Source organism: Phoxinus phoxinus (genome assembly GCF_949152265.1).
Source record: "Phoxinus phoxinus genome assembly, chromosome: 7".
Taxonomy (NCBI): domain Eukaryota; kingdom Metazoa; phylum Chordata; class Actinopteri; order Cypriniformes; family Leuciscidae; genus Phoxinus; species Phoxinus phoxinus.
This window is the reverse complement of record NC_136882.1, coordinates 20,104,405-20,132,292: the sequence shown is the minus strand read 5'-3', so window position 1 is coordinate 20,132,292 and position 27,888 is coordinate 20,104,405. Positions and strand designations below refer to the sequence as shown.

Below are 27,888 nucleotides of genomic sequence, written 5' to 3'. Positions count from 1 at the left end.
CATTTTCAGAACCTATTAAAACCATTAATATGAATATGAAATCCAGACTTCTACAGCGTGTTATTGATAGAACAAAGACATTATAATAGACTATTTACCCAGCATGCCTGCTCCAGATCGAGAGGTGTCAGGGGAGCTGCCTCCGCCATTCTTGCTCTTGAAGGAAGTGAAGAGGTGTTTGCACAGTTCCTCAGGGATGTCATTCTCCAGGTAGGTCGTCATGAATAGCTGGAAACCCTCGTAGTCGATGGGCTACAGGAGACAAGAGTTGATGAGAAATGAGAAGATGGGAAACCTGTGAAATGAAATACCGGTAAAGCCATGAATATTCAGCTTCCTGCTCCTTTTTTTTATCAGCAGACAGAATGTTCCTGTCTCTGGGCATGAATGACACGCTCAAGCATTTCTTTATGAGACACGGCAACAAAAATACAGAGAGAGCTCACTGACACACATTGAAGTACAGTAAAAACATACATTTGCTAATTTTTTTTGCAGCTTATAGAAAGAAAATCATCTGAGGTTACAAAAACACCATGAAGACACATGGCTAACACAGAAAAGCACTGGGCACGACCTTTGACCCTCAGTAGACATTATGACCCAAGCTTGACTTGCTTGTTAGACAGGGATGGGCCGGGACATGCAGTCTGTAGACACATCGAACCACAGAACATGCAAACCCAGAAAGTAACATCTTACTTGGTTGAGAACATCTTGCTTCTGTGTGGCGGTCAGAGATATATGGAGAGGGTAGAGGGAGAGATGGGTTATATACACTGCAGTGGTTGTTCGTGCAGAGGGAGGCGGTCAGAGAATGGTGTTACCCGTCATATCCTCTGGTGCTCTGATGCTGAATGGATTCACATTATTCCATCTTTAATGCTGTATGGCATTAGTCCACGCGCATCATACTTAATGCTGCTCTGCAGGTTTATTTGCATAATCCTGACTTACTTCTTTAAGGTGGTAATTTGATCACAGTGACAAAATGGGGGGAAACATATGCAATAAAAGACTAAAAAGGGGAAAGCTTTACTACTCTTAATGAAAACTAAATCCAAACATTATTGTTGACTGAATTAAAAGCTAGCATAGCTGGGGGAAAAATAAATACACTAACCTTCAAATGTTTGGGGTTGATAAGACTTTTTAAAAATGTTTGAAAGAGTTTCAATGCTCACCAAAGCTAGTAAAAATAGTGTGAAACATTACTTTCTATGTGAATTATTTTAAAATGTAATTTATTCTTGTGATGGCAAAGCTGAATTTTCAGCATCATAACTCCAGGCTTCAGTGTCACATGATCCTTCAGAAATCATTATAATATGCGGATTTGCTGCTCAAGGAACATTTCTTATTATCATCAATGTTGAAAACAGTTGTGCAGCTTAATTATTTTTCAGGATTCTGAAAGAAGAACAGTAAAAATCAATTTTAGCTATACAGTATATTATAAAACTCTTTACAACCCACTGACGTTAAACATTAAATGGCCAACAGATAGCAATAACACCAGGCTGTAAATAAAATAAAACAAAAATAAAATATAATTTAAAAAAATATATATATATAAACTGAAACTAGAAAACTCTGAAAAACAAAACTAACAATGATAGAGCAAAAACTAACATTGAAACAAAACAAAACAAAAACAAAAGTTAAACTAAAATATATATATATATAAAAAAAAACAAATAAATAAAAAAGTAAAACTAAAAGCCCTGGAAGAGATTTGATATGATAGTGGAATTTATTTACATGTTTGCGTGATTTAGGACATAATTCACTAAGGTAAATAACCGGGTGCTGGCACAAATGCACCGACACATCTGTGCTGAAGATCATTTTCATGGGACTGCGAGTGCATTCACCGTTAATCATACCAATGAAGAAATTAACAAACCTAAATTCATTAGATTCCTCCAGTTGCTGAAATGAAACTTATAGCAAAAACAGGAGAGAAGGAACTAGAGGTGGAAGAGAGGAACTTGCATGCAAAGGGGGGCTACGCTTGAAGGGCTGCAAACGTTGGACAGATGCACACCAAAAAACAGGAAGGTGAAAGTAACTGAACACAAATGAGTCTCTCAGTAATAGCAAAAACGTTTGTTTGATTTGGAGGTGAAAAGCAGCGTAACCACCCGTGGCTGTAAGAAGAACTTCCTGTCTGACTTTCAAACGTGCAAAACAGAGAGGCTGACTCCGCTAACAAATAATGCAGGAAACAATGAACCGCTTATTTAACCTTTCACCGGCGCCCATTTTTACAGACACTCGTCATTTGACAAAGGTTACAGAGTCACCCTAATTAAACTTCATTATTGAAAGGCACTCAAAAGAGCCGTGACTCGTTGAAGCTACGATGAAGGATATTTACAGCCCAGCCGTAGTCAGACAGTCAATCACGGCTGTACCATGAGTGAAATACAGCGCTCTGTCATCGTAAGCAGGCAGCACAGTGGCACTGATGGCATGTCACCTCCATTTTGTGATACTTTCAGGCTTTATGATCCATAGGTGGTCACAACTGAATTAATGAACAATGCGACGCATGCAATTTCACACCACAGCCAACCTGGCGTCAGCTTCAGACCCATTAACTGCCACCGGTGCCGATTCTCTATTGATTCAGCCAAGACTCTGGGTCACAACCTGTGGCGCCAAACCCCGAGCAGCATCTTATTTACGTCAGTGCGGAGGAGAGGAGAGAAATATAATGGTGACACTCCATAAAGCAAATTATAGATGAGGCTGCCCGCTGGCTTTGTTGTCACGGCAACGTGATGCATGGGCTTTATGATGTCAGCGAGGACCTTCTCTAATAGGAGGTGATATCTGGCCACTTGGTTTCGGGGAGCGGATGACTAAGCATTTCCTGTAATGACTTGAGCCCTGAGTCAGGTTGTATTGGTGTTCTGTCAAGTCACAGCCAGAGGCTCCGCTGCCTCTAAACAGATCATTTAATCAGGAGAGACCCATGGCCCCTTACATACCTGTTCAGGGTTGTACTTGGAGAGGACACCGTTTCCATGAAACTCTTCAAGGACATCTTTAAGCTTCTTGGAGGAATCTGTGCAAGAGAAAAATTAAAAGGAAAAAATATTAGTTGGATATAGAGTACTTATGTACGTACTGTTTAAGTGTAGATACCCCATATTGGCATGGAAATATTTAGATGCACTACTGTTTAAAAGTTTTGGGACAATTTTTATTTTAAAGAAATTGATACTTTTATTCAGCAAGGATTGATTAAATTGATTAAAAGTGACAGTAAATAAATGTATTATGGTTTAAAATTATTTTTATTTCTATTACATACATACTGTTCATTTGAACTTTCTATTCATCAATGAATGTTGATGTTCACTGTTTCCACCAAAATATTAAGCAGCACAAAAAAATGTAAACATTGATAATAATAAGAAATGTTTCTTAAGCAGCAAATCAGCATATTAGAATGATTTCTGAAGGATCGTGTGACACTGAAGACACTGGAGTAATGATGCTGAAAATTCAGCTTTGCATCACAGGAATACATTCTTTAAAAAAAAAAAATTTTTTAAAAAGAAAACTTTTACTTTAAATTAGAATAATATTTTACATTACTACTGTTATACTGTGTTTTTTTATCTAAAAATGCAGCCTTGGTGAGTATACTGTAAGAGACGTCAAAAAATGAATAAACCTAACAAATCCCAAACTTTTGAACCGTAGTGATTCTATATTATATATATATATATATATATATATATATATATATATATATATATATATATATATATATATATAAAAGCTAAACATCTTCTAAATTTTAAAAGTGGTTTGTAAAAAGAAGAAAAAAGGGTATGTAAAGAAGAGGACAAGTCTTTGATCTGACCAAATGCAACTTTTAAGACAGTTTAAAAACAATTGACTGCACTTGCTGGAGGCAGAAACAAGCTGGATTTGTATTGAATGCTAAACATTAAATGCTAACAAACTATATGTCTGACTAAAAGCTGACACTTTGTGTGCGGTCTTCCACTCAAAAAAAAAAAAAGATTCATAAATCCATTTATCTATGAATATTCACTTAGTAATATTATTTTGATAAACTTGATTAGAACTATATCCTTAGCATCAACAGTGAAACAAATCAACAAAGCATGCTTCACTGGCAAGCTGTAACTCTGTTACTGTTTGCTAAACGATTTAGCTCCCAACATTGGCTGATGTCCTATAGTACATCTCCTTTACGTGAGACCCTTTCATTAGCCAATTCTCTTACAATTTAGCAGCAATACAAGCAGAAAAACATTTATGAATAATGCAACCTTGTGTGTTACTAGCATTAGGACAGGAGAAATGAGCCTGTAATAACAGGAAAGTAATAAAACTTTCAAAAGTAACACAATTGTTAATACGAACTGAAATTATAAAAATGAACAATAATTCAAAATATTAAAACATATTATAATAGTATGGGAAAAAATATAATAAACCACCATTAGGGAAATGAAAAGCCACCATTTGATGTGGCTTACAGCGACACAGTTCACTTTTAAAATATTTTGTTTCTCATACATATGACAACTTGAAATACATACTAATATCTTTTTTGGAGGTTGACAGATCAGTCACTATATAAACTATTTTTGTACAGATAAGAGTTTAAAGATGTCTACTTCCATGCTCCATGGAATAAATAACATACCGGTTTGGAGCAACATGATGGTGAGTACATAATGACATTACAATCATTTTTGTTGAACTATCTGTTTAAATGGATAAAAATAAATTCCGATATTCAAATCATAAGCAGTAGTTTGAGGTGAGTCGGTATAGAGACTCAGTGGTTAAGGGGAAAACAGTTGGAGGCAGCAGGGAATGTGACAGACCCCGACTGAAAACAAAACTGCACCCACTAATCTGAGCAAAATGAGTCTTCCCTCAAGATGTGCAACTCAGAACAAAGCAGTCTGGTGACTTCTGTGGTCGGAAAGATTGACATCACACTTTCACTATCAATCAGAGGTTTACGAGCTGTTATAGTTTCAGATCATAATTCAGAACATGAAGTGTGATGTCAGAGGTCAAACACACAGGGCAAATAAATCTCAGGTCTTTGGACTGAGACAAACGGACTGACACTGTTAAACGTACAAGACTCACTGACTTAAATACTGACACTAAACTCCAAACAGCTTGGGGCATCTGTGGGCAGCGAACACATCCTCCTACAAACAGATCTGTGTGTCTGGGTGTTTTAATAGTGGGGGATCTTATTGCTGTGACTGGAGTTTCAATTAGCAGCTCATTTTGCAGAGATGACAAATGTATTCCACTGATTACAGTATTAACACCACTGAATCAAAACAATACACTCCTTAGCACCTGGCTGAGCCTACACATTACTCAGTGGAAAGAACATACACACTGTCTGCTCTTGAGGACAGCCTGCGTTGTATGACAGAACCAGTAAACAGAGTTTCATAATTAATTCACTCATAATTAGGGATGAAACAGTAACTGGTTTGACGATAAACCATGAAATCCCTGAGCGGCAGATCAGATAACTGCAGCGCACGTTTACAATAAACAGAGTGATATCGCTAATACAGTTATTGTTAGTTATCGTTCTTGGTGTTAATAGGTCTTATAAAATTAGGTGCCTAATAAATTAGTGTTTATAAGTGCAGCACTGCTTTTTGTACAGCGGTTATCGGGGAAATGTCTCTATTTCTGCTGTTCAATAAGCACAACAACTGGCAGAGAATTTACAGTTACACTTTATTTTTAGGTGTTATTTTTACAGTGTAATTATGTATTTAAGTACAAGGCAATATTAATTAACAATATGTATTTAGTATAGGGTTTGGTTGAGGGTTAGTTGCATGTAATTATGCATAATGTACCGTTATTACTATGGTAAGTACATGTAACATATGTAACAAGGACACTGTAAAATAAAGTGTTACCGAATTTAAAATGGAAAATAAGGAAAAATACTTTTTAAAAATCTCAGAAATTCAGATAATAAGGTATCTACGATTATTCACGGAGCAGATAAAATACCTATAATCGTTTTTCATCTCTCATCTTGAAAACGGTTTAAAGGCTAAAATGTGAGGTTTATCATTTTATAACTTTTTTTGTCAAAACTTAAATTTAAACATTTTGTGCATGTTACTTCTTAAGTCACCCAAGCAACATTTTTTGTTTAGCTATTTATAATCTGGCTGTTCTTAGTGTTATTATTTTAATGTTTATGCTTGCAAACAAAAATTGCAGTTGATTTTCGATATAAAACTGATTTCAGTGTGTTTAAGTACTTTTTGAACATTTCCATCATATTTTAACAATAAAGTGGTAATACTGATAACCGTCATAATTTAGGTCACTACAATCGTGATATGAAATTTTCATACCATTATATCTTTACCTTACAGTAATGCTAAAATCTGTGCTACAGCCAGACAGGCCTGGCAATTCATCTGTGAGATGTAAAGTGTAAAGATTAATGCTTCATCTCACACCAACTGAATTCTTAATGAAAATGTGTCCAATATCCCAAAATATACTCCACATAATGCATGCGCTATTTCTAAAGGCATTATCCCTTAAAAATGGTATGATGGCAGAGTCCAGGCTGAGAGCACTTCTGACTGATTATTCAGTCTCCTCTGTTCCTCAAGGGGTTTTAATCCAATCTGTTACCAGGGGTCGCCCCAAACAAAAGAAATGTGAATTTCCTGACTTTATGAGTATTTTAGATTTATTACCAGCTTCCTACAAGCCAATTAACAAGTCACAAAGCACAGATAGATGCTCCATTTGGAAAATGTCATGGTAATTCTACAGCTAAGTTCTTAAAATGCCACAAAGGTCTCTTTGAAATTCATATCACTCAGGCCGTGCAGATAATCACACAACATCAGTGGCTTTAGAGGTTTAGTATGTAAAATGTGTTGGCTTATGAATATTATTTCATTAATATTGTCTAAATTGTTTTTTTTTATAATTGAGAAAATGTCAAAATGCATATTTACACACATACTTTTAATCTACATTGAAACTGAATCAAAAAAGAGCATTAAAAAGTTTTTGTTTTATTTACTAGAAAACAAAACAAACATTTCAGCTGAGGTAATAGTCGACTGTGGTGTGCATAATTCTTTTTAAAAATGTAACCGAGGAAGGGTCCAATTGTCAAGAAATAAACGTGTGATATTCAAACCTTCTTGGAGATATGGGAGCCTCTGATGGACCAATGATAAACTCTTAAAATATCCTGTATTATAACCTAATAAAGTGCCCATAGACCACGCAGAAACAGATTCATGTTATTTTACCATTCTTCCTGTACATTTTTATTTTTATTTTTTGTGTAATATATTTGTAAAGTATCTATTAGTTTTTTTTAAACATTTTAATAAACATAAAAACATAATAATAAATAAAACAATAATTACTGAGCTTGAATAAAGTCCATAAAAACACCTAGAAATTTACAATATTCAGAGCTCAGAGTTGTAATACAACAAATATAATATGCAGTAGTACACCTGTGTCTGTTTTATATTTTTAAAAATCAGAATAAATGTTCATGCTTTTGGAAAATAATAAAGACCGTCAGAATGTGTAATGACATACTGTATCAGACCGCCTTTTAAAGAGAAGACTTTCTGAAATACACTTTCGCACTGATCTCTACGCTGCCAGCATCAAACCAACAACACTGTTTCTGGCAGCAGTGCAGCTAATGGTGTTGACTCCTGCTGCTACCCACAATCCATTGTCCTACTATGTACACCAGCGTGGCTGTTCCATCCTCAATCTTGAATGGTGAACTGCCAATCACAATTAGCCAACTGGCCAGCTAAATTTATATATACTAGTATAATAAAATAAGTTTGCATTCTTGGATTCGCACTCTAATGTTGTTCTTGCCACTTGAGATCTAGCCTGAAGTCAACCATCTATTTTGATATCTGCCGAATACACAATATGCTCAATAAACTTAGTAAAGAAAACATTCAAAATATCATCAACGCTAATGCAAGTGAAGCTTCCTCTTAGGTTGAATGGAGTAGTTAGCGAGAATGACAAACGAGCCGGTCCTTATTCACCAGATGAAGCATAGTCCTCCTCATTACACATGCATATGCGCTGGCACACCCAGTCCTATAATAAAAGATGAGTCAGACTTACCGAAAGCCCTTATAATAATAGAAACTCGCTGAATTAAAATCTGATCCTGCTTTAGCATCCAATTTCACTTTTTTTTCTCCATCAAATCAATATAACCACTCAATACTCCTTCAAAATCATATCACAGATCCCTTGCAAAATAAAAAAATGTGAACTGATAAGCAAGACCATCACTTTAAAATTTCATAGGCTTGTTTAGCTCATAAAGTGGTCTGCATCAATAACTGCATTAAACGTTGTTAATCAATACCGACGCAGAGAGCACTGGCAGCACATTGATGTGTTACGTCAATACAGCCTACATTCCCAGCATTGCTTCCTAAAAGTCCAGTGGGTCGGCCTCAGAATGTGTAAGCATCTTCCAAAATAATATATTGAGCAAAGCATCAGCTTAAACAATGGAGCTAAGAGGTACAGCTATCGAAAAGCATGGCCAAGAACCAACTAAATGGACCGATAAAACATCCCATCCATTCTTATCCACCTAGCAGCCCCAAAATCAATTCCAATTAACCCGCCAGAGGTCAGAGGAGAGGCTTCTTGTGCTCAGATACTCACACTCACTGTACTGCTGCAGCTGGGAGAATTCGGCTGGGCTCAGACACACCCAGTCTCCCATCTCGCTGATCAGAGCGCTCGCGGCGAGCTGGAGGAACCAAGCTGATTGTCCTCAGGTGAGGTATGAGAAAGAGATGGTATGATCTGGCATGTTCATATTGCTTTCCTTCACGAGCAGATGGTGAATTGGCGTCCCTGATGAGGATTGGCGAAAGGACGAGGGCAGTGTGAAGGTGAGGTGCGTGCCGTGCCACCGGTCGGAGTAGCTCTGCTGTGGTGAGATGAGCAACTGATGACCTGTCAACCGGAGTTATCTATAGAGTAAGACAGAGAGAAAAACAAATTTAGTAACGTCTCTAAGCTGATTTAAGGTTATCGACGTATGTCAAGCATTATTTATTATACATTTATTACAAGGTCTCTGATTCTAGCAAACAGACCAATGACAACAGAGCCTGCGTGCCTGTAATATCTCAATTGTTTCTCAGAGAGGAAATGGAGAGAACATGAAGACTTTTGCTTAAGTCCTGCTTCTCCAGAAGTCTCACATGTGTCTCCTCTAGAGCGGTCTTCATCCACTTCAGCCATCATTTTCATTCTGGCCAATAATACCATATATTTAATATAATATCACATGACAAAATATATTAATATATAGCCTATATGTTTTTCACAACGATGACAGAACCATTTTTGAACCTTTCAGTTTTTTCAATATTTTATTTAAAAATTTTCAAAATTTATTACAGAAACTTTTAGGTTACAAAGGTCATGATTTTTTTTAGAAGCTGCATCTGAATTGGTATTTAGATATATTTATAGACCAAAACAGTTTGGTTACCAACATTGTTCAAAATATATTCTTTCATGTTTCACAAAAGAAAGAAAGTCATACAGGTTTGAATCGGCACAAGGGTGTGTAAATGTAAAATAAAAGCATGTAAAAAGAAATGCACACCTCAGATCACTTCCTCCTCACTCTTAACCTCAACCTGGCTCAGGACACAACACACACTCCTCCACAGGTCACCTTTCGGCATAACCTACGCTCACTCTCACCCTCCTGCCTATCCTCTTTGGTCTCATCCACACTTCCTCTCCCTAATCAGCTCTCATCACTATACTAACAGTGCAACTGACTCTTTTTTCCCACTCTAACATCTTGTTTAGACAACTTTTGTTGTTTGCATTTCCTACAGAACATTTTTCAAAGAAGAAATTGCTAAAGACGCATCTATTTCGTCAACATTAGACTCAATATTACTAACACTTACTATCTATTTTTTTTAAATCCTTGCTATGTGTGCTGTGCTGGACTAGCTGTGACTGGTCACAACATGTTGTTGGTTTGATTGCTTCTACTGCTCTCTTCAATTGTAAGTCTTTGGATAAAAGCGTCTGCTAAATGATTAAATGATTGATTCACTCAAAACGGGGATTCGTTGCAAATGAAACACCACTGTGTGACTCTCAGAGATGTACAACAGTACTGGCTTTATAGGTAATATTTTCGTTGGAAAAATTAAGCAAGAATGTAGACAATATTGGGTGTAAAATATATACTGTGCTCGTTACTCATTTGATATTGCTTAACTATAAATTTGATATAAAATTAGGGGTGGGAGGTAAAAAATCCATCAATGCATCAAGATTCTCTCTCCAACGATTCTGGATCGATTCTGAGCTTAGTTTTTAACCAGATGCGCGATGATGCTGCGTGTGCTTTAGAAACAACCGTATTCTGCTTGCTTCCAATTCCTCAGACACACACACACACACCACTCTAACATCAATAAAATAATCTTTCATAAAGTTCAGAAAGGTTGAAACAAATTACAAGGACATTCACGGGCTTCACAGGATATGTTTCTTTACATAGAAGGGGGGAGTAATAAGTTTCTTTGTTCCTCTTTAATATTTAGGCTACTACTTGCTTTTATGTTTTTAGTTTAATATTTACAATTCTTAACATACAATTGTTTTAATGATTTTTTTATTTATTTATAATTATTTTAAAAAGTACTTATAATTACAACAACTAAATAAAAACAAGGTTTTAATATTTTCAAGTCGGTCAACAAATTAATTAATAAGACATAAAAAAAAGTAATCAAGAATTGTTTTGGAATTGGATCGTGATTCGTGAGGTGCCTAAAGATTCCCATAAAAGAGTCAAAAACTCATACAGACGCATTTTTGCCCTAACTGCATTTTATAGGCACCATCACGCAGTGAGTTGTATCATGCTCATCACCAATCAACTATATGAACAATGACCTACTTAGTTCAGGGGCGAGGCGAGTGCTAAATGCGTTAAATTATTTAAATTAAAATGTTTTAATTTGGCATCCCTTGTATATATATATATGTATATATATATATATATACAATATTAATTTACTGAAATACACATCATATTTTAAGTTCACTCAATAGATTTTAAACTTTTAGCTAAATCTGAGCTAGTCAAATCTTGAAGACCCCTGCTTTCAGTTTTAGACGAAATCTGAAAAACAACATCTGCAATAATTCTCTCACTTCTTTCCATTCAAGAGATTTTACAATAAACGTATAAGACAAGATTTAGGCTTGAAACACAATTGAGAACAACAGTAAGCCTCCTGGGATAAGAAAAAGCAACCTCTGAGCCATACAATTTTCCTTAAAAATAATGATGTATCTCCTTTTGTTTTTGACAAGGTGTAGAACTCATGCAGTATGCTCTTTGCCTTCAGTTGGACATTGTCTTCGCTCCAGTACACCCAGTTAAAACAACATAGCATTGCTCCTCCATATAGCTCGGAGTTCAAAGGGCCACTCTGCAAATGACTCACATGGGCTTGGCCTGCTTCTGTGCTCAGCATGCCACACCAATCAATGTCCCTCGCTCTCTGTCTGCTGAATAATCTCGGTCTGTCTCTATTTCTCTCTAGCTTTGTCTCTCTCCCTGTTCTGACACTCCCGAAGAGTTTAAGCAGAACGAGAAATCAACAGCACTTTGCCAGCACATTCACAGGGAGGGAAGAAACGGACATAAAATCTGTGAGAGGAGCCGACGCATGAGAAACTGCCATGATGAGAAGAGGAAGAGACAGAGTAAAAAGACAAAAATCAATGGAGTTGATAGGGCTGCCATGAGTTACAGCATGCCAGGGAGTAAGTTCATTCCCACTGGCTTAAAAAGCACAGAGCGATGTGTGATGTGTGTTGTACAGAGAAAAGAGTTTAAGCGCGAGGGAGGACGAAGACAAGAAGTATAAAACAGCCTACACAAAGTGTAAAAAAAAGTCTTAAAGCCAAGGTAAAAAAAAAATATATCAATTAAATAAAACAATACAATGAATTAATATTAGGTGTTTCAAGATGTCATGCACCCTGAAGAATATGTACCATAATACCGTTGTAGAGTTTGCAATAGAGAAGCACCGGTCGACCGACCATAAATGGGAACCGGCCGCTTGCGGATCATGTGTTTGGAGCAAAAATCGTCTGGTTCTGATTTATGGTCAGTCGACCGGGTATTTAAGTTTTATTTTTGGCCAAGCGATCTCTATTGCGGACTCTATTGCGGACACGCAAACTACATTGCAACCATTACCCAAAATGTCTTTTGTGTGGAAATATTAGGCTAACAGGACGTTAACACAGGCCAGAGACAGGACACACAGAAGACGGACACAAAGAAGTGAACACAGACGCACATGCAGAGCAAATACTATCCCAGGCACAGCAAGCTCACTGTTCGCGATTCTCGAATATAGGAAGACATATTTAAATATTGAATTGGGGGTCGGGGTTGGGAACTGACTGTCTTCAGAAAAGTTTCAATGACATTTTCTTTTCCTCTTACCTCCGTATAAAGTAGTGTTTATAAGCGGTACTGAAAGAAACCTCTGCTGTTCTATAAGCGCCACCTACTGTCACAGAGTGAATTTGAATTTTCATTTAGGCCATCTGCTTTTTGTTTGTTTGTGCAAGTGTCTTTTGTAGCAGAATTTCACAAATCTACAGTCAGACCATTCTGTTTTTGCTTTAAATCATTAAATTAAACAATCTAATTCAAATAAAAAACATCTGCTCATGCTACATGTGTGTAACATCTTTGTTTGGATCGTGATTAAAATGCAGTGGTTCCCTCTCTTTTCAAATGGCTACAGATATTTTATGTTTAAGGCTAGTTTGCCTGGTTTAGAGCAAATAAACAAAATCATTCAAAAAGGAAAACACTTATGACACTGTCATAAGAGACAATCAAGGCTGATTTACTGTGTGCTTATAAATTAATAAATGAAATAAGTGTATTATTTACCATTAAAATAAAAAACAAAACTTTCTTGATTGACTGGAATGGGATTCATTTGAGATTAATTCAGTTCTGTGGAAAACATTGTAAAAGCACAAACAAAGGAAGCAAAAACTGATAAACAATGAGTGGATGACTGAGAACGAAAATATGGCAATCAGTGTTAGATAAATAAAGCTAAAGATGGTGTAGATGATGGTATAACTGTATTGAAACACACAATAAAGCAGAGATTATCAGTGTGTGAAATCTTGCCTGTTATTCTGACGTCTCAAATCATCCAACCCAACTAAACTCTCCACATTGACATCTATTATTGAACATTCTTGAGGACAGTGCATGGCCAGACAGACGATTGTAACGTGAATGTTCAGTTTTGGTGTCTGAGTTCATAGTTTCCCTGGCTGTTAATTAGTTCTATCACACCCATTCTGTTTCATACTAATTACTCCCCATGTATTTAAGCCCTGACCCCTGGTTTCACAGACCAAGCTTAGCCTAGACCTAGACTAAAATACATACAGAGCTGTTTTAACTTATGTCCGGTCTCGGACAAAGAATATACTACATTTATGTTTTTTGTGTTTCTTGAATTTAAAAATAATGATGCATAAAGTTACATGCCACTCCTGCATAAAAACGCATCCGCAGAATAAAGGAAACAGGATACTAATTGAAACATTGCTTCAAATCAAGTTTGGTTATCGATGATTATCTCTATATAATTAAATGATCAATCCAATCATGCCAGCCTGTCTGGTAGTATGGAAATAATAGAAAGACAGTGATAACTCATCAAAACCCTACATGACTGTGTACCATAAGCATAAACAACTTGCATATCCATTAATAAGAGAATTCATATGAGACATCATACATTTTCCCCCATTATTCATTTTACTTCAAAATGATTTACTGGTCCATAATCAAGGACGTAATTTCTGTTACCATCTGTGACTTCAAAGTGAATTTGCTTTTCCCTTGTTGAACATTTCACATAGAGACCAAAAATAGAATTGAACTATTCCTATGGGACAAGGCCCAAAAGTATTAACTCTGGATTACACACAATATATTTGATTCCCAAAATTAAACTCTCCTTTCAGCTTGCCAAACATGATATCAATAACACGGTCTAGGATAAATAATATAAAAACTTGTCATAACTGTGCTGAGCCACTTTATAAATATGTGCCAAATTAGCACAACATAGAACATCGCAGCCAACAAAAAGGGTTGGTTTGAGTCCAAGTGCTCGTATTGAGAGGCTTGTATTTCTGCCTAAAATAAGTCCTTTTTCACATTTAGCAAAGGTTATTCACAATCTGCAAGTCAGGATCAAAATATTCCAAACTTATGTTATATTTCGCAAAGCTCGAGAGACTTCATAGTGAATTTAAAACATCCTGCTCAAGGGAAGAGGCTCCGATTTCTGCTACACTAAGAGGAGTGGGGAAAAATCGATTCTTTCTTCTTTCTACACCGTCTTATGCTTGTGTCTTTCTACGCTGTTATGTTCATTCAGTAGTGATCATCCACATTACCTTCACAGATGTTTTAAAATGTTTAATGGGAAGAATGTTTAACATGGCTTAATGTTCCAAAACAACAACCAGTGATGTTGTGGTTGAGCATTAAACCACATAAGGTATTTTTCACATAAAGCACTTCAGAATCCCCACCGAATCCCCAGCATATATACTGTAGGGCCCTTCACACAGAATGCGTTTGCAGTCCACTGCGCTTCTTTTCCATTGTTTTCTATTTAAACTTGATAGACGTGATTTTAAGATGCCGTGTCAAGTTAAAAGAAGTTAAACTTTGAAAACTCTTTGTTTGTCTTTGCTTTAATGTTGATAATGTGTTTCTTTGTTATTTGTATTTTTAAAGATATTTAGTTGAAAAATACTTGAGTCCATCATTTATTATTAGTTTTTAAAGTCATTTTAAATAGTTCTCTTATAATACATTTTTTAATCATTAAATATTTTAAGACTTAAACAGACATCAACAGTCTGGAAATCAAAAGCCAAATTGTATAAAATTCCAAAATACTTTAAAAAAATTGCAGTACATGAGCAGAATGAGCTAAATGTTGTTGTAATATAAAATTGCGAGGTCTAATGGCAATTATCAGTCCTAAAAGTAGCCTAAGCATGGGCCAATTTTCATGACCACTGAAATCATACTTCAGATGTTGATTTCACGGTTCAAAAATGGCTATTTATCTGAAGAAGACTAAAGCACCATGGGGTCTTGTTAAAGAATGAGATCATGTTACTGTGGTGTCTCAAACAGACAGGATGAAAATGTAGTTTTATCAAGGTGCCATAATTTCCTGCTGCTAGAACGCTGTAAAAATCAAATCCACCTGCTCCATCCTTATGAAAAGAGACGTGCCGTACTGAGTGCTAAAAGGTGGAAAATGTGAGGTAGAGTCAAGGTGAAAAAACGAGACAAGAAATAGACTATAAAGACATAACCGTCATCTATTAAGATAAAAGGTTTGTGGTAAAGGATTTAATTCTAGTATCACCAGAAGAAGGAAAATATTTTTGATCCTCCCACCATGCAAACTGCCTTTCACTTTTCTCCATTCCTCATTACGGTTAGAAAGACATTTCTTCCTGTGTGGGTTTCCCTCATCACTCATAGTATTTTTCTCCTCTTAACAATGTAAGATGTACATCCATAAGTTATTACTGTCAAGGGCAGAATTCACTAATAGGCCAGTTAAGGAAATGTGTAGGCTACATTAAAGGAACGATCGAGAAACAAAGTTAATGGCTGTATTGTGCAAAAGTGTGTGTGTGTGTGTGTTAATGGGCTGCTCGAGCCACGTGCTGATCAACAGGATGGGGCCTCCCCTCTGCAGAGAGGGATTCTGTTTGCTCAGACAGTTGCCAGGCAACCTGACGTCATAAGTTTGCAGCAAGGAGATGAAATGAAAGCGGTTATGGGTTTGTGTGTGTGTATCAGAGGGAGTGTGTGTGTGAATCAGTGCATTATGGGATCTGTGTTTGTACCAGTCCACAAGAAAGCAAAACATAATGCAACATCATTCTCATATACTGTTAAATCAGATGCATGTAAACATAAAACATGTAAAAGAATGAGAAGTGCACTACACCCACATTTCAAAAAGTAAACTGATTTCAAATGTTTCCATTTACCGGTATGTCAATAAACCATCTTACTGGTCCAGGTCCAGTACACTACATGCATATATGATAAAGGTGGATGACATACAGTAGATGTAAGGAAATATTAAAAAACAAATCATTGACGACATGAAGGTTCATACATCAGACAAAATTCTTAAGTGCAAATTCTTTGGGGGGCACCAAAGCGATGGTAATTTATTATTATTATTTTTTTTAAATAAATATATTTTTGGGGTATTTTCTATATGTGAGCTGCTGTTGTGCGTTTTTTAAAATAATTTCTGCATTTCCTCAATGTTATATAACCTTTTAGAGGACTAACAGGCTAGAATAGGCGCCCTCATAATACTGGCCATCGGGGTGCTTTTTGGGCCGATATATCTAATAATTTTTTTTTTTTTTGTCTTTGTCTTAACGGCCCATAAAATTCGTACATCGGCGGCCCATTCGTTTTTGTTTTGTTTTGTTTTTGCTTAATTGGCGGCGCTGGGTTTGTGCCGGTGTAATCCATTGGTCAAAAAAAAAGTCAGCGTTAGTTTTTTTTTCTGACATTTTTCATGAAACACGTAGATCAGCGACCCATTGGTTCTTTTCTTGATTGACACTGGGCTGGCCCAATCACATCTTTAATGTAAAGTATAGAAATTAGTACAAAACTAATTATGAAAGTTTCCTTTATTTTTCAGTGCATTTGTTTTACAATATATGGCTATTACCATGGGATTAATATTATAACTATTATTATGTAGTAGTGTAATGTAGACAGACACTGTAACTAAAAGAGGTTTGAATTTATCTTTGTTTAATTTGCACACTGAATATGGGTTGGAGCTTTTAATTTTGAACTCTCAAAGTGCACCAGATTGATGAATTTAACATTAAAAAGCACAAAAAAATGTTTGGGGGGCATGCCCCCGAACCGCCCTAGAGGGACAGAGTTCAATTTTATTTATAAATGATTATCTTGTACTTATTTAATCTGTTAACTCTCACTCGTTCCTCACTCATCACATTGGACATTACATTTTTTTGTTGTTGTTTGTTTGTTTGTTTGGGAGGGGGCTAATTTGTTGCTGCATACCCCTCTGACACTGGGTAGTTGCGCCCCTGGTGTGTGTGTGTGTGTGTGTGTGTGTGTGTGTGGCTTGGTTTATTATACATTGTGGGAACCAAATGTCCCCACAAGGATAGTAAAACCTGAGATCACCTCCATTGTGGGGACCAGCCAGCGGTCCCCATGAGGGGAATGGGTTAATAAACATACTAAATTATATATTTTTGAAAATGTAAAAATGCAGAATGTCTCCTGTGATGGGTAGGTTTAGGGATAGGGGCAGTGTAAGGGGATAGAATATACAGTTTGTACAGTATAAAAACCATTACGCCTATGGAATGTCCTCACAAGGATAGAAATGAAAAACTGTGTGTGTGTGTGTGTGTGTCTGAAATGTAACCCTGACCGTTTTATTTGCCAAATTTCTATGTCACTGTCATCTTTATTATGGGGTTCAGGAGGCGCGTAGAGGCTACAGAACTTTTTTTTTTTTAAGGGGACAATTAATTATTTTCAAATATAGGCTTATGCATTTATAGTGTGTACTGTATTCATGGGTTTCAGTCACGTGACTTTTTTGTTGTGGCCGCCATCTTTAGGACCTTTGAGTTAAATTGAGTAGTATCTCCCTGGTGATTGGAAAGATGTCGCACACTAAAATAGCACACCTCACTGCAGACGATAAGCAACGGTACTTAAATCAAATAGATACTTTAGGTATAGATCCTTATTTACTGCCAAACGAACTGCTGACTCCATTAAAGTCTTGTAAAAACTTGCCAGATTTGACGTTTGCTGATATTTATGGTGCGATCTGTGAAAAAAACAGAGGGGGGGATGTTTTGAAACATTTTTATTCATAAAAATAAATCATGAGAACATGAACTTCATCACTGCATGTGCAGGAATTATAAAATCTTTTTTAATAACTCATGAAGTAGCCTAACGCAATATTTTTACTCTAATAGCTTATCTTTCCCCACACATAACTGTGATCATGCAATAACGTTAACTTTACATCGCGATGATTAGCTACAGTGAAATGATAGAAAATACCTTATCTGTGTTAGCAATTCGCGTCTAAACGCGTCTTTACATTATATATGAAGTGCAGCGCGACAGAAGTGTAGCACGGACAAGTGGATCACCGCCGTGAGTAATCATTTTAAAATAAAATTTACTAATCAAACCACGGATCCGTGATAAGTTTTGTGATCCGTCTCGCCACTAGTGTAGTAGCACTCTGATCACTTTGATGGGACGATAAATTTATCCCCACCGGGGATAAAAATAATTAAACAGGCAGGGATACATTGACCAGAAAGGGGGAAATCCCACGCATCCCCCCCGGCAAATCGCACCCGGTTTATATCTACCTCGTCCACAATCCCTCTCCATACACCGGCGAAGCTCTCAAGGCATTTAAAAGCACTGAAGCCTACCTCTACTTCACTTCGGGATGGGTTAATGATCCCAAAATATATAATCTGGAGATGAAGAAAATGTTCTTGATAACGGGTGTTATTAACGTTACTCGAGTAATCGCTGCATTGCTGAACTGAATTGGTAATAATGTCGGTAAAGCACATCTCCTGTATTGTTAGTGAGGTTTGGACACCTTTATTTTCAATTCTCATTTATTTGTAAAGCGCTTTTCACAATATCGTTTCAAAGCAGCTTTACAGAAAATGCATGGGTCATTATTTTCATTAAGAACAAACTTTTTTTTTTTTACTTACAACTTTAAAGATATGTTAATCCTCCAAAAAAAACATATTTTCCCACCTCAGGCACAAAATCCTTAATAATATTATCCTTTTTATTCAGGCAAGGGAGTCCCACCCCGTCACGGACAATATGAATGCCAGTAGAATAGTAAAAAAAGATATTTATGCACGCAGTGATCCCTCTTTATAGCAGCAATCCCTCTCTGACGACGCTCAGGGTTTTTGGGGATATTGTAAAACGTTAATTTCTCATTTCTTTGAGATTTGCTGTTATCGCAGCTTACAGCAGATAGACGGCATGTTTGGATTCGGTCCTACAAATGGCGGCCACACTGCTGTGTGACGTCACGTGAAACCCGTGAATATAAACAAATCTATATTTTATAATGACATTATAATTATACATGTACATTAATATGTTTTGAATATAATTATGATTACTCGAGTCTAGGCTAATATATAGCAGGGCATTCAGTTAGTCTACTTTTGAAAGGACAAAAATAAGGTGTCAGTGTATTTCATTAGACTTTAACTTTGCAAGCTAAAAAAAATCTAGCATTTCCTCACGCCGATGACAGCTATCCCCCATCCCCTCTCCCCTGCCGTGCCACACCACACCCACTCCCCTCCCTTATTCTCACAGCCATCCATGCCCATTTAAGTAGCATTTTTCAAAAATATTGTGAGCTAGACTTGAGCAGAAAGAAGGGGGTTTCATGACCCTTTAAACCCTGTGCTTTATAATTTCTATGTATTTTGTGGCATATTTAACATATTTCCACTTAACAATTTGATCTGAACTCAACAATTTTTCTGCTTGTCCAATAAGTCTTGTGTTACTAGCCCTACTACAAAAATTATACATTTTAATTTTAGCAGCATAATTGATGCATCAGGGGAAATGTTTTGTTTCATAATTTATAATACTGATTAGACAACAAAAAATGTTTTTACTTTGCAATAATAACTGTAATTCATACAATGCTTCCATGGGCCCTATTTTAACGATCTGAAACGCAAGTATCAAACGCGAAACGCAAGTAACTTTGTGGGTGGATCTCGGGCGTTGTTGCTATTATATTGGCGGGAAAAATGACTCCTGTGCCCGACGCAAATCTAAAATGGTTTGGTCTGAAGTAGCTACATACTCAAAGGTGTGGTTTGGGCATAACGTGCAATAAACCAATCAGAGCATCATCTCACGTTCCCTTTAAAGGACAAGTTCGGTATTTTACACTTAAAGCCCTGTTTTCAGATCGTTTCTGATGAAATAGAATGGTTAAGATTGAAATTTGGACACATGCTGCTGGCCCGAGAATTTTCGGTTTCTGTGGTAGCAGAAATTTTCTGATTCGATGCTCAAGAAACATGTTTTATTATACATGTTGAAAACATTGTGTTAATATTTTTGTGGGAACCATGCTACATATTTTTTCTTCAGAATTTTTTGATGAACAGAAAGTTCAAAGGAACAGCATTTATTTGAAATTCAAATCTTCAGTAACATAAATGTCTTTACTGTTACTTTTGATCAATTTAATGCCCCCTTTCTGAATTAAAGTATTAATCTTAAAAAAAAAAAAAAAATCTTTCTGACCCCAACTACAACGTACAATAAATCACAGAATGTAAAATATTTATGTTTTCAGGGCATAAACATGACCAATGAACACAAGATGTAGTAAAATGCACCGTTACACCAATATGTTTGAAATCTCTCTCACACCGAACCCTTACTGTTAAACCCTGGAGGTGTTTTCCCCCTGACTTACAAGCTTTCCTCTAGATCAGACTGCAGCAGGAACAGGGTCCAGACTGGGACAGATCATGTTGTCCAGCAAAAGGCTTGTACAGTGAACACAGATCTTATCCAGAGATATTTTGCCTCTTAGTGCCATTAAACAGTATGAGCCTCATTATTCTCTCTCTCCATCCGGTCTCTCATGTCTAGCAGTGAAGAAATGCATGTACCCTATTCCATTTGCCTCTGTCTCCAACTGACACTCCATTATCCTCCAGCCCTGGAGTATTTATACCATTCCCTCACATCTATATTAGATCTTTCTCTCCATTTCTCTCTCTTCCTCCCCCACTTTTCTCCAAACTACTTGCTCGGTCCATGATTCATCTCCTTTTCATGTAGAATTTATGTGACCATTCTTTTTACATGTACCTCTTTATTTGACCATTTCTCAGATCCATTATTAAACTCTTTCTACGTAGCCCACAGATAGTTTCTCTATGTAGTACTGGGGAATGTGCGAATGATTTACACTGTGCCTTTGTAATGTGGGTGCAACCGACATAACAGTTTCAGCGTGACAGAGATGTGATGGACTCCTGCACAGCCCACGATGGAAAAGAACTTCACGGATCAAAAAGCAGCGAACAGATAAACCGGAATCTCAGCGATCGTCGGTTGAGCTTTGACAGGGCTACAGTATGAGCAACTTTCTCTTATTTTCTGCCCTGTTTATAACATCCCTTCCCACTCTGCCCCAGACACAGAGTTTCCAATAACCTTATTAATCATATTTGCACCATTCAGTAAAGTACCAAAGGAAATTATTATTAACGTAATTAGCAATACAAATCCACTTGCACCCGCCCTCTTCAGGTCCTGTCACGACCTTCCTCCCACTGAACATGAAATGTTTTAACAAAAATTAAACAGTGAGCTAATAATATATTCATTTCCAAACAAATAGATATTTCAGGAAAGTCTTGCTCATCAGCAGCCTAGGCTATCTGAATCGTTGCTGTAAACATCTCTGTATAATTTATAATTGGTTACATTCAACTTTTGTGTTTCCATTCATTAGGTTTTAAGTGTCTTCCATGCAAACATGTCTCTAAAACAACTCTAAACCATACATATACAGTAAGTCTCAAACCATACGTAAAATACAGGAGGATCATACAATGTCTATAAACAAAGTCATATTCCACTGACAAATTTACATCTCACATTAATGGAATTTTAGTGAGATGCTTAGAAATGCATGCAACAGTAAGGAACTCAAAGCGGAGTACAACTGCATTATTATGTGAAATTATCCAGATCTACAAGCCTCTCAGTCCACACTTTAACTGCGTCATGCTTTTTCACTAGGCCATTTCGAAACAGAATTACCGTAAGAGATGTTCTTATCTATACACTGTGCCTAAGAACATCTATTAGTTACGAAAACAACAACTGTTCTATTTATTCATTCAGAGGAAACTAATGAAATCTGGTGCTAGCTAGCTAGTTCCACGCTGCTAGCTGGCTAGTCAGCCAAATGGGTTTTGCCGTGTAGTGAAGAGTCACTCAGAATCAATGTGCCAGAGAATAACTGTCTGCAGCTGTGTTTGTTTCACACACACGCACACACAAATATGTTTTGTATCATGAAGACCTCCCTTTGACTTCGTACTTAAATTAAGCTGCTAGTATGGACTAACCAAAACAAACCCTTACATTGTTTTTACCATTTTACATGAAAGTAGTTATTCCCTTTATGGTTCATTCTACAAAGTATACGTTTACATTTACATTTAATCATTTAGCAGACGCTTTTATCCAAAGCGACTAACAAATAAGGAGAGCAATTGAAGTAATCAAACCAACAATAGGGCAACAACATGCGAGTGCTGTGACCAGTCTCAGTTAGTATAGCACATTACACATAGCAAGGTTGTTTTTTAAAAAATAGATATATAGAATAGTAGGCCTTAGTGTTAATGGGTCATGTGTTGATGAAAAAGATGCATCTTCAGCCGTTTCATGAAAAAAGAGCTAAATACAGTCAATGTAAAGGTCCGTGTTAGTGATTTTGTGCCTCTTAGGGAAGGCACCACATGTTGTCACATGATTCTTCAGAAATCATTCTAATATGCTGATTGGTGCATATTATTATTATTATCAATGTTGAAAACAGTTCTGCTACTCAATATTTTTGTGGAGTGATGTTTTCTTTTCAGGATTTTTGATGAATAAAAAAGTTCAAAAGAACCACATTTATTAGAAATAGAAATCTATATAACTATATTTTGCAGAATTTAATGTAGCCTATCCTTGCTGAATAAAAGTATTATTTTCTTTAAAAATATATACTACTAACCCTCAACCTTTAAAGGGTAACTAAACCCCTGGTCAGAGCCTAACTCCACCCACTGGCAATATTTGAAAAACACTGCAAAAATGGACAGAGACCAGTGGAGGCAGGGGGGATGAACCCTTATCATTTACAATTATCAGTCTTATATTCAGTAATTTTAGAGATTTTAAAATGTTTATAAATAATAATAGTGACACGAATATTCCCACAAAGCAAATATTCTCCATCCTTAGCAGCGCGAGCTCATGCTAGAGGCGTGGCTAGTTGGCAGAGCCATCATATGTCACACGGCACCACAACTTCCAATGGGAAAATTCAACTGCAGTAGCCACCGTTCAACCTGAAAAGGGCAACACTCAGACCTTTTTACACCATATATTGTAGAATTAAAACACTTTATACCCAAATGTCAAAACATTTACTCGAATCAATGAACAGCACTAATAAAGCCCCAGTCTTAAAGATCATTAACTAAAAAAAAAGTTGTTTCAGGGTTTAGTTACCCTTTAAACATTATTGTACATATACATATATTTTAGTATTAAGAGGCTTTGTGTTTCCAGGTGCACTGCTGTCCAGCCATAGCAGTGAAATCACTCGGCTCCAGCAGGACAGCGGACAGGCTCACACAGAGTTTATACACAGGAGAATGAGACGGCGGCTGTGATGAATGAAAAATCTGCAGAGAGTGGCAGGCTTAACAGCTGGGATTGAGAGGTTAGTGAGGGGCACAGAATCATCAAAATCCCAGCTTCCATAAACACAGAGCGCTCTAGAATTAAACAGCATGGCTGGGCCGCAGGAGTCGCAGTCCAGCCAACAGCAGCGCTACCATGTGCAGCCAGTTTCACTAACCCACACCCAGCTGCTTGTCACAGTCTTAAGTATGATAAGGTATGGCGTAATATTTTTGTAATATTCTCCACAGAAGAGCTCAACAGATCTCTGTGGTCTGGCGTGCAGCCGGAAGAAAGAGCTCTGACAGTGGATGAGAGTGGCAGCTAAAGATGTCACATTATCAAACCCTAGGGATGAGGCTGGAAGAGACCTGATAATGCCATTTCAATGACAGGAACTGCTGGCCTTTCACATGAAACTCCCAGATGTGCTTAGAAAGAAATAAGAAGGGTCAAAAAATTAGCAAGTTGCAGCTTGAGTGTATTTATACAGTATGTGGTTGTAGATTGTCAACCTGATATTACTTGTTGTGCTTACAAAAATATACTGTGTGTTCAAGAAGTTTCAAGCAGTTTATATTTATTTCACCACACATATTAACAGGTTACTACAATATTCACAATGTGTGCATGAGAAAGTAGGTGTAAGACACTGAGTCTTTTTGCTGTTGTGTGTAGCACACTGAATTCGGTAGAAAAAAGCCAGGAAATAATCTATTTATCAATAGTTTTTATGAAACAACATACAGTATTGCAGCAAACTCAACCTTTGCTTGAAACAATCAAGTTAGCAATTATAGTTGACACACTCTTTTTAACCTAAAGATCCATCAGGAAATAATAACTCCTGTCACAGGGATGCTTCTCATACTCTAAATATATTTAGTTTCTTATTTTATATATGCCATGTTATAATATTTTAACAGCAATGTTCTATTTCATGTAAATATTTAAGTTCAGTATTATTTTAGTGTTATTTATATAGTATTTAAGTATTAAAGTAATTTAATTAAATGTTTATATTTGGCACAATTGATTTTTTACTTTAGTTATACTAATTTTAGTACACTCACTATATCCCAGTTTCCAAGTCAAATTTTCTAAAGTTCTCATCTAATAGCTTATTTTATTTCAGCTTTATTTATATTTCAGCATCATTCTATTTGGTCTATGTACTAACATTGAAATTAATAATTTGATACAATGGACTTGTTGTGTGCATACACGTTTTTACATTGTACTTATATTTAAAAAATACCTGCATGTAATTACAGCAGTAATACATTTATGTAATTACGTTTGTAATTACACTGTTGACACCACCCTTAAACCTTTCCATACCACCACACCAGTCCCTAAATTTACCCGTATCCCACCTCAATAGCAGCAAAACTGTTTTACAATACAACATGAACACAATAAGTACATTGTACCTACTTTTCAATGTAAGTACATAGTACTTAAAGCCACTTAAAATAAAGTGGGACCACACTTTCTCTAACAACTCAATGTTTTCAGTTTTTCTATGAATATCTATCTATGTACAGCAGGACTCATGCTGCCCACAAACCCGCGGCCCGGCCCGTTTTATAATTTAAGGCCACAGAAGAGCTGCAGAAAGAACAGTGGAACAAATCAGAAAGAAAAAAACTAAGCATCTCACATGCTATTTAAGTAGAAATGTTGTCAGATTGATAGATGCACTGAGGGCATTTAGGTATGGATCTTCTTCTGGGTCTGTTTGGGCATTGCTGTCAGGGTAAAGATATGTTTTTCCTATTGATTTCAGAAGCAGAATCGGCGTAGCATGTCCAGGCCTAAAGAGCAGACAGGAGCATTTGTAGTAACTTAACACAAAACTGATTATTGTGCTTACAGTGCTTCTGCTGCATTTACATGACATGCCTTTTAGAGTTCTCTTTTCTCACATAAAAAAAAACCTTGACGACGCTTTAAGTGTGAGATACCACAAAGCAATTCTTTACCATGTTCACAAATATAATTACTTACAGCTGCATTTGCCACTTATGCATTAGTGAAGTGTGTGACTGAACTGAGATTTAGCATGGTATCCTTAATGGTCCAAAACAATGTTGGCTGATGAAACAGTACAAGAGAAAAGATAATTTGACATGCACTGTTGAAATTAAGCATGCATTTAACATCAATCTAAAAACACAAATTTACCATTATTTAGGCATGCAAGGTTCTTTTCGGTTGCACCACGTCAGAAAATGTAAACAGTTTCTTTACAAAACACTGTTATCTTTATAAAAAGTTTAAATTATGTATAAATAAATTTAATTTAATGTTGGAGGCTGAACACCCACATACATAATACTGGGAAAAATATTCTCTATTTCTCAAAATGGTATCATGCAACATCCAATTATGTATCTACATGCTTCACCACTCTTGAATATCTAAGCAGGTTGAACTTTTTTTTTTTTTTTTTTTGCTTACATGGAGTAAAGTGGAAGAGAATAACTAAAATAAAAAAAACATGAAAAAAAAAAGAGAATAACTAAAAAAAAAACATAAGCAATCTTTTCCCCTCTCTCTCTCTCTCTCTCACTCTCTCTCGGGGCCTACATACTCAAAGAATCCTGGGAGTATTTACAGAGGGGTTGGATGTCATGGCAACAGGAGGGTTTGGTTCGAAATTGCAATGCAATGACATGGAAAAGCCAGGCAAGACCTGCTATGATTCCCAGGGAAACCTACTGATCCAGCCTGAATGTCTATTAATGTAACTGAACATCAACAACAGAGCACAAACCAAATGATCAAAGTGGAAAAGAGCTATTATATAATTATATTTAAAATATAACACATATTTAATATTTATATCTCTGAATTCAGAAATTATTATTGAAATATATATTATAAAAAATAAATAATTAATAAATAATATAAAAACAATTATAATTATGCTAAATTGTTGTTATATTTATTATTATTACTACTATTATTGTTGTTGTTGTTGTTGTTGCAGGAACGATAAAGTAAATGACAATAACGTGAAGGACTTGGAAACAGGAAGAAGAAATACACTAATGTACTGAAAGGCACAGCACTATTGTAATATGTGCCAACACTTATTAAAACAACATGCATAGCTCCCTTTCTATTTATTTTTTAAAAAGTTTCCCCACTAACACAGACCCTCAGAGTGTCTCCCATAATGTGTACATACTACAGTACATACTTCAAGTGAGGACACCAGGACAAAACACTGTGCTTCTCTACCAGACAGAAACATATTCATCTACACAAGAGCAGCATAGTAAAGATGAGAGACAAGCCAAAGAAAACAGTGTGATCAGTAAGTGTTTATTCAGGCTCTCCTTTATCGTGGACTCCATTAAGATACTCTGTGACTGACTGCTGTTTTTGACCTTGGGTAAAGTGTCATGAGCAATCTTTCTTTATCATTTATACTCAGTGTCTTTTTATAATGACTGAGAGCATGTCTAATTACGGAGTAAAACATTGCAAACATGCACAGAAGCATTCGGCATGCCCTCTCTGAGGACTGAAAACATGAACCACGTCCTCAAGCAGCTATAGAGAAACAGCTCAAAGCTTCTACCCATGAAAACACACACACACGCGCACACACCGCTCAAGCTGTTCCTGCTTCGTGAAGACATGAAGACCCAGTGCCTTTGGTGATTACATGATGAGCCTTAATTAAGCGAGCTGATTGGAGATTTACCAGCATCTCCCGACCACATGATAGCACAGGTTTGTGAAGAGAATGAATCATCGCACACATCAAAATTGATTGCATTCCCTCACAACAGAGATTGTGGGCCACCCCAGGGCATCACGAAAGATGCCAAACAAACCCGGTCAAATAGTCGAGCTGAATTTCCCCCCATATCAAAAGAATCCATCCACAAGCCATCTATCCATCATCCAGCGGCATTGATCTCTCAGCTGAGTGTGAAATATAAACACTATCTGCACTCAGCTCTGACATGGCAGACAAACTATGACAATGTAAACCATAACAAAGCACTAAGCAGGCAACATCCTACACGTGAACTCAACAAAGCACAGGAAACACCTAAAATCCTCTCCTGCGAGACGAGGAAGATGGTGCAACT

At 36.5% G+C, this 27,888-nt stretch overlaps 1 protein-coding gene across 4 annotated transcripts in view; it reads right to left on the bottom strand.

Annotated features, from left to right (window-relative positions):
• dgkg (diacylglycerol kinase, gamma) overlaps positions 1-27,888 on the bottom strand; it is a 113,648-nt gene that overhangs the window by 67,925 nt on the left and 17,835 nt on the right. For 2 of the 4 annotated variants that reach the window (XM_079618110.1, XM_079618113.1), the window contains exons 2-5: positions 8,752-9,065; positions 2,997-3,073; positions 703-723; positions 99-252 (exon numbers count right to left, since the gene is read on the bottom strand). In XM_079618110.1, the coding sequence (XP_079474236.1) occupies positions 99-252; positions 703-723; positions 2,997-3,073; positions 8,752-8,812 (313 nt within the window). In that variant the 5' untranslated portion in view covers positions 8,813-9,065. The remainder of the gene's footprint in view (positions 1-98; positions 253-702; positions 724-2,996; positions 3,074-8,751; positions 9,066-27,888) is intronic. The other 2 variants (XM_079618112.1, XM_079618111.1) reach the window with 1 other exon arrangement.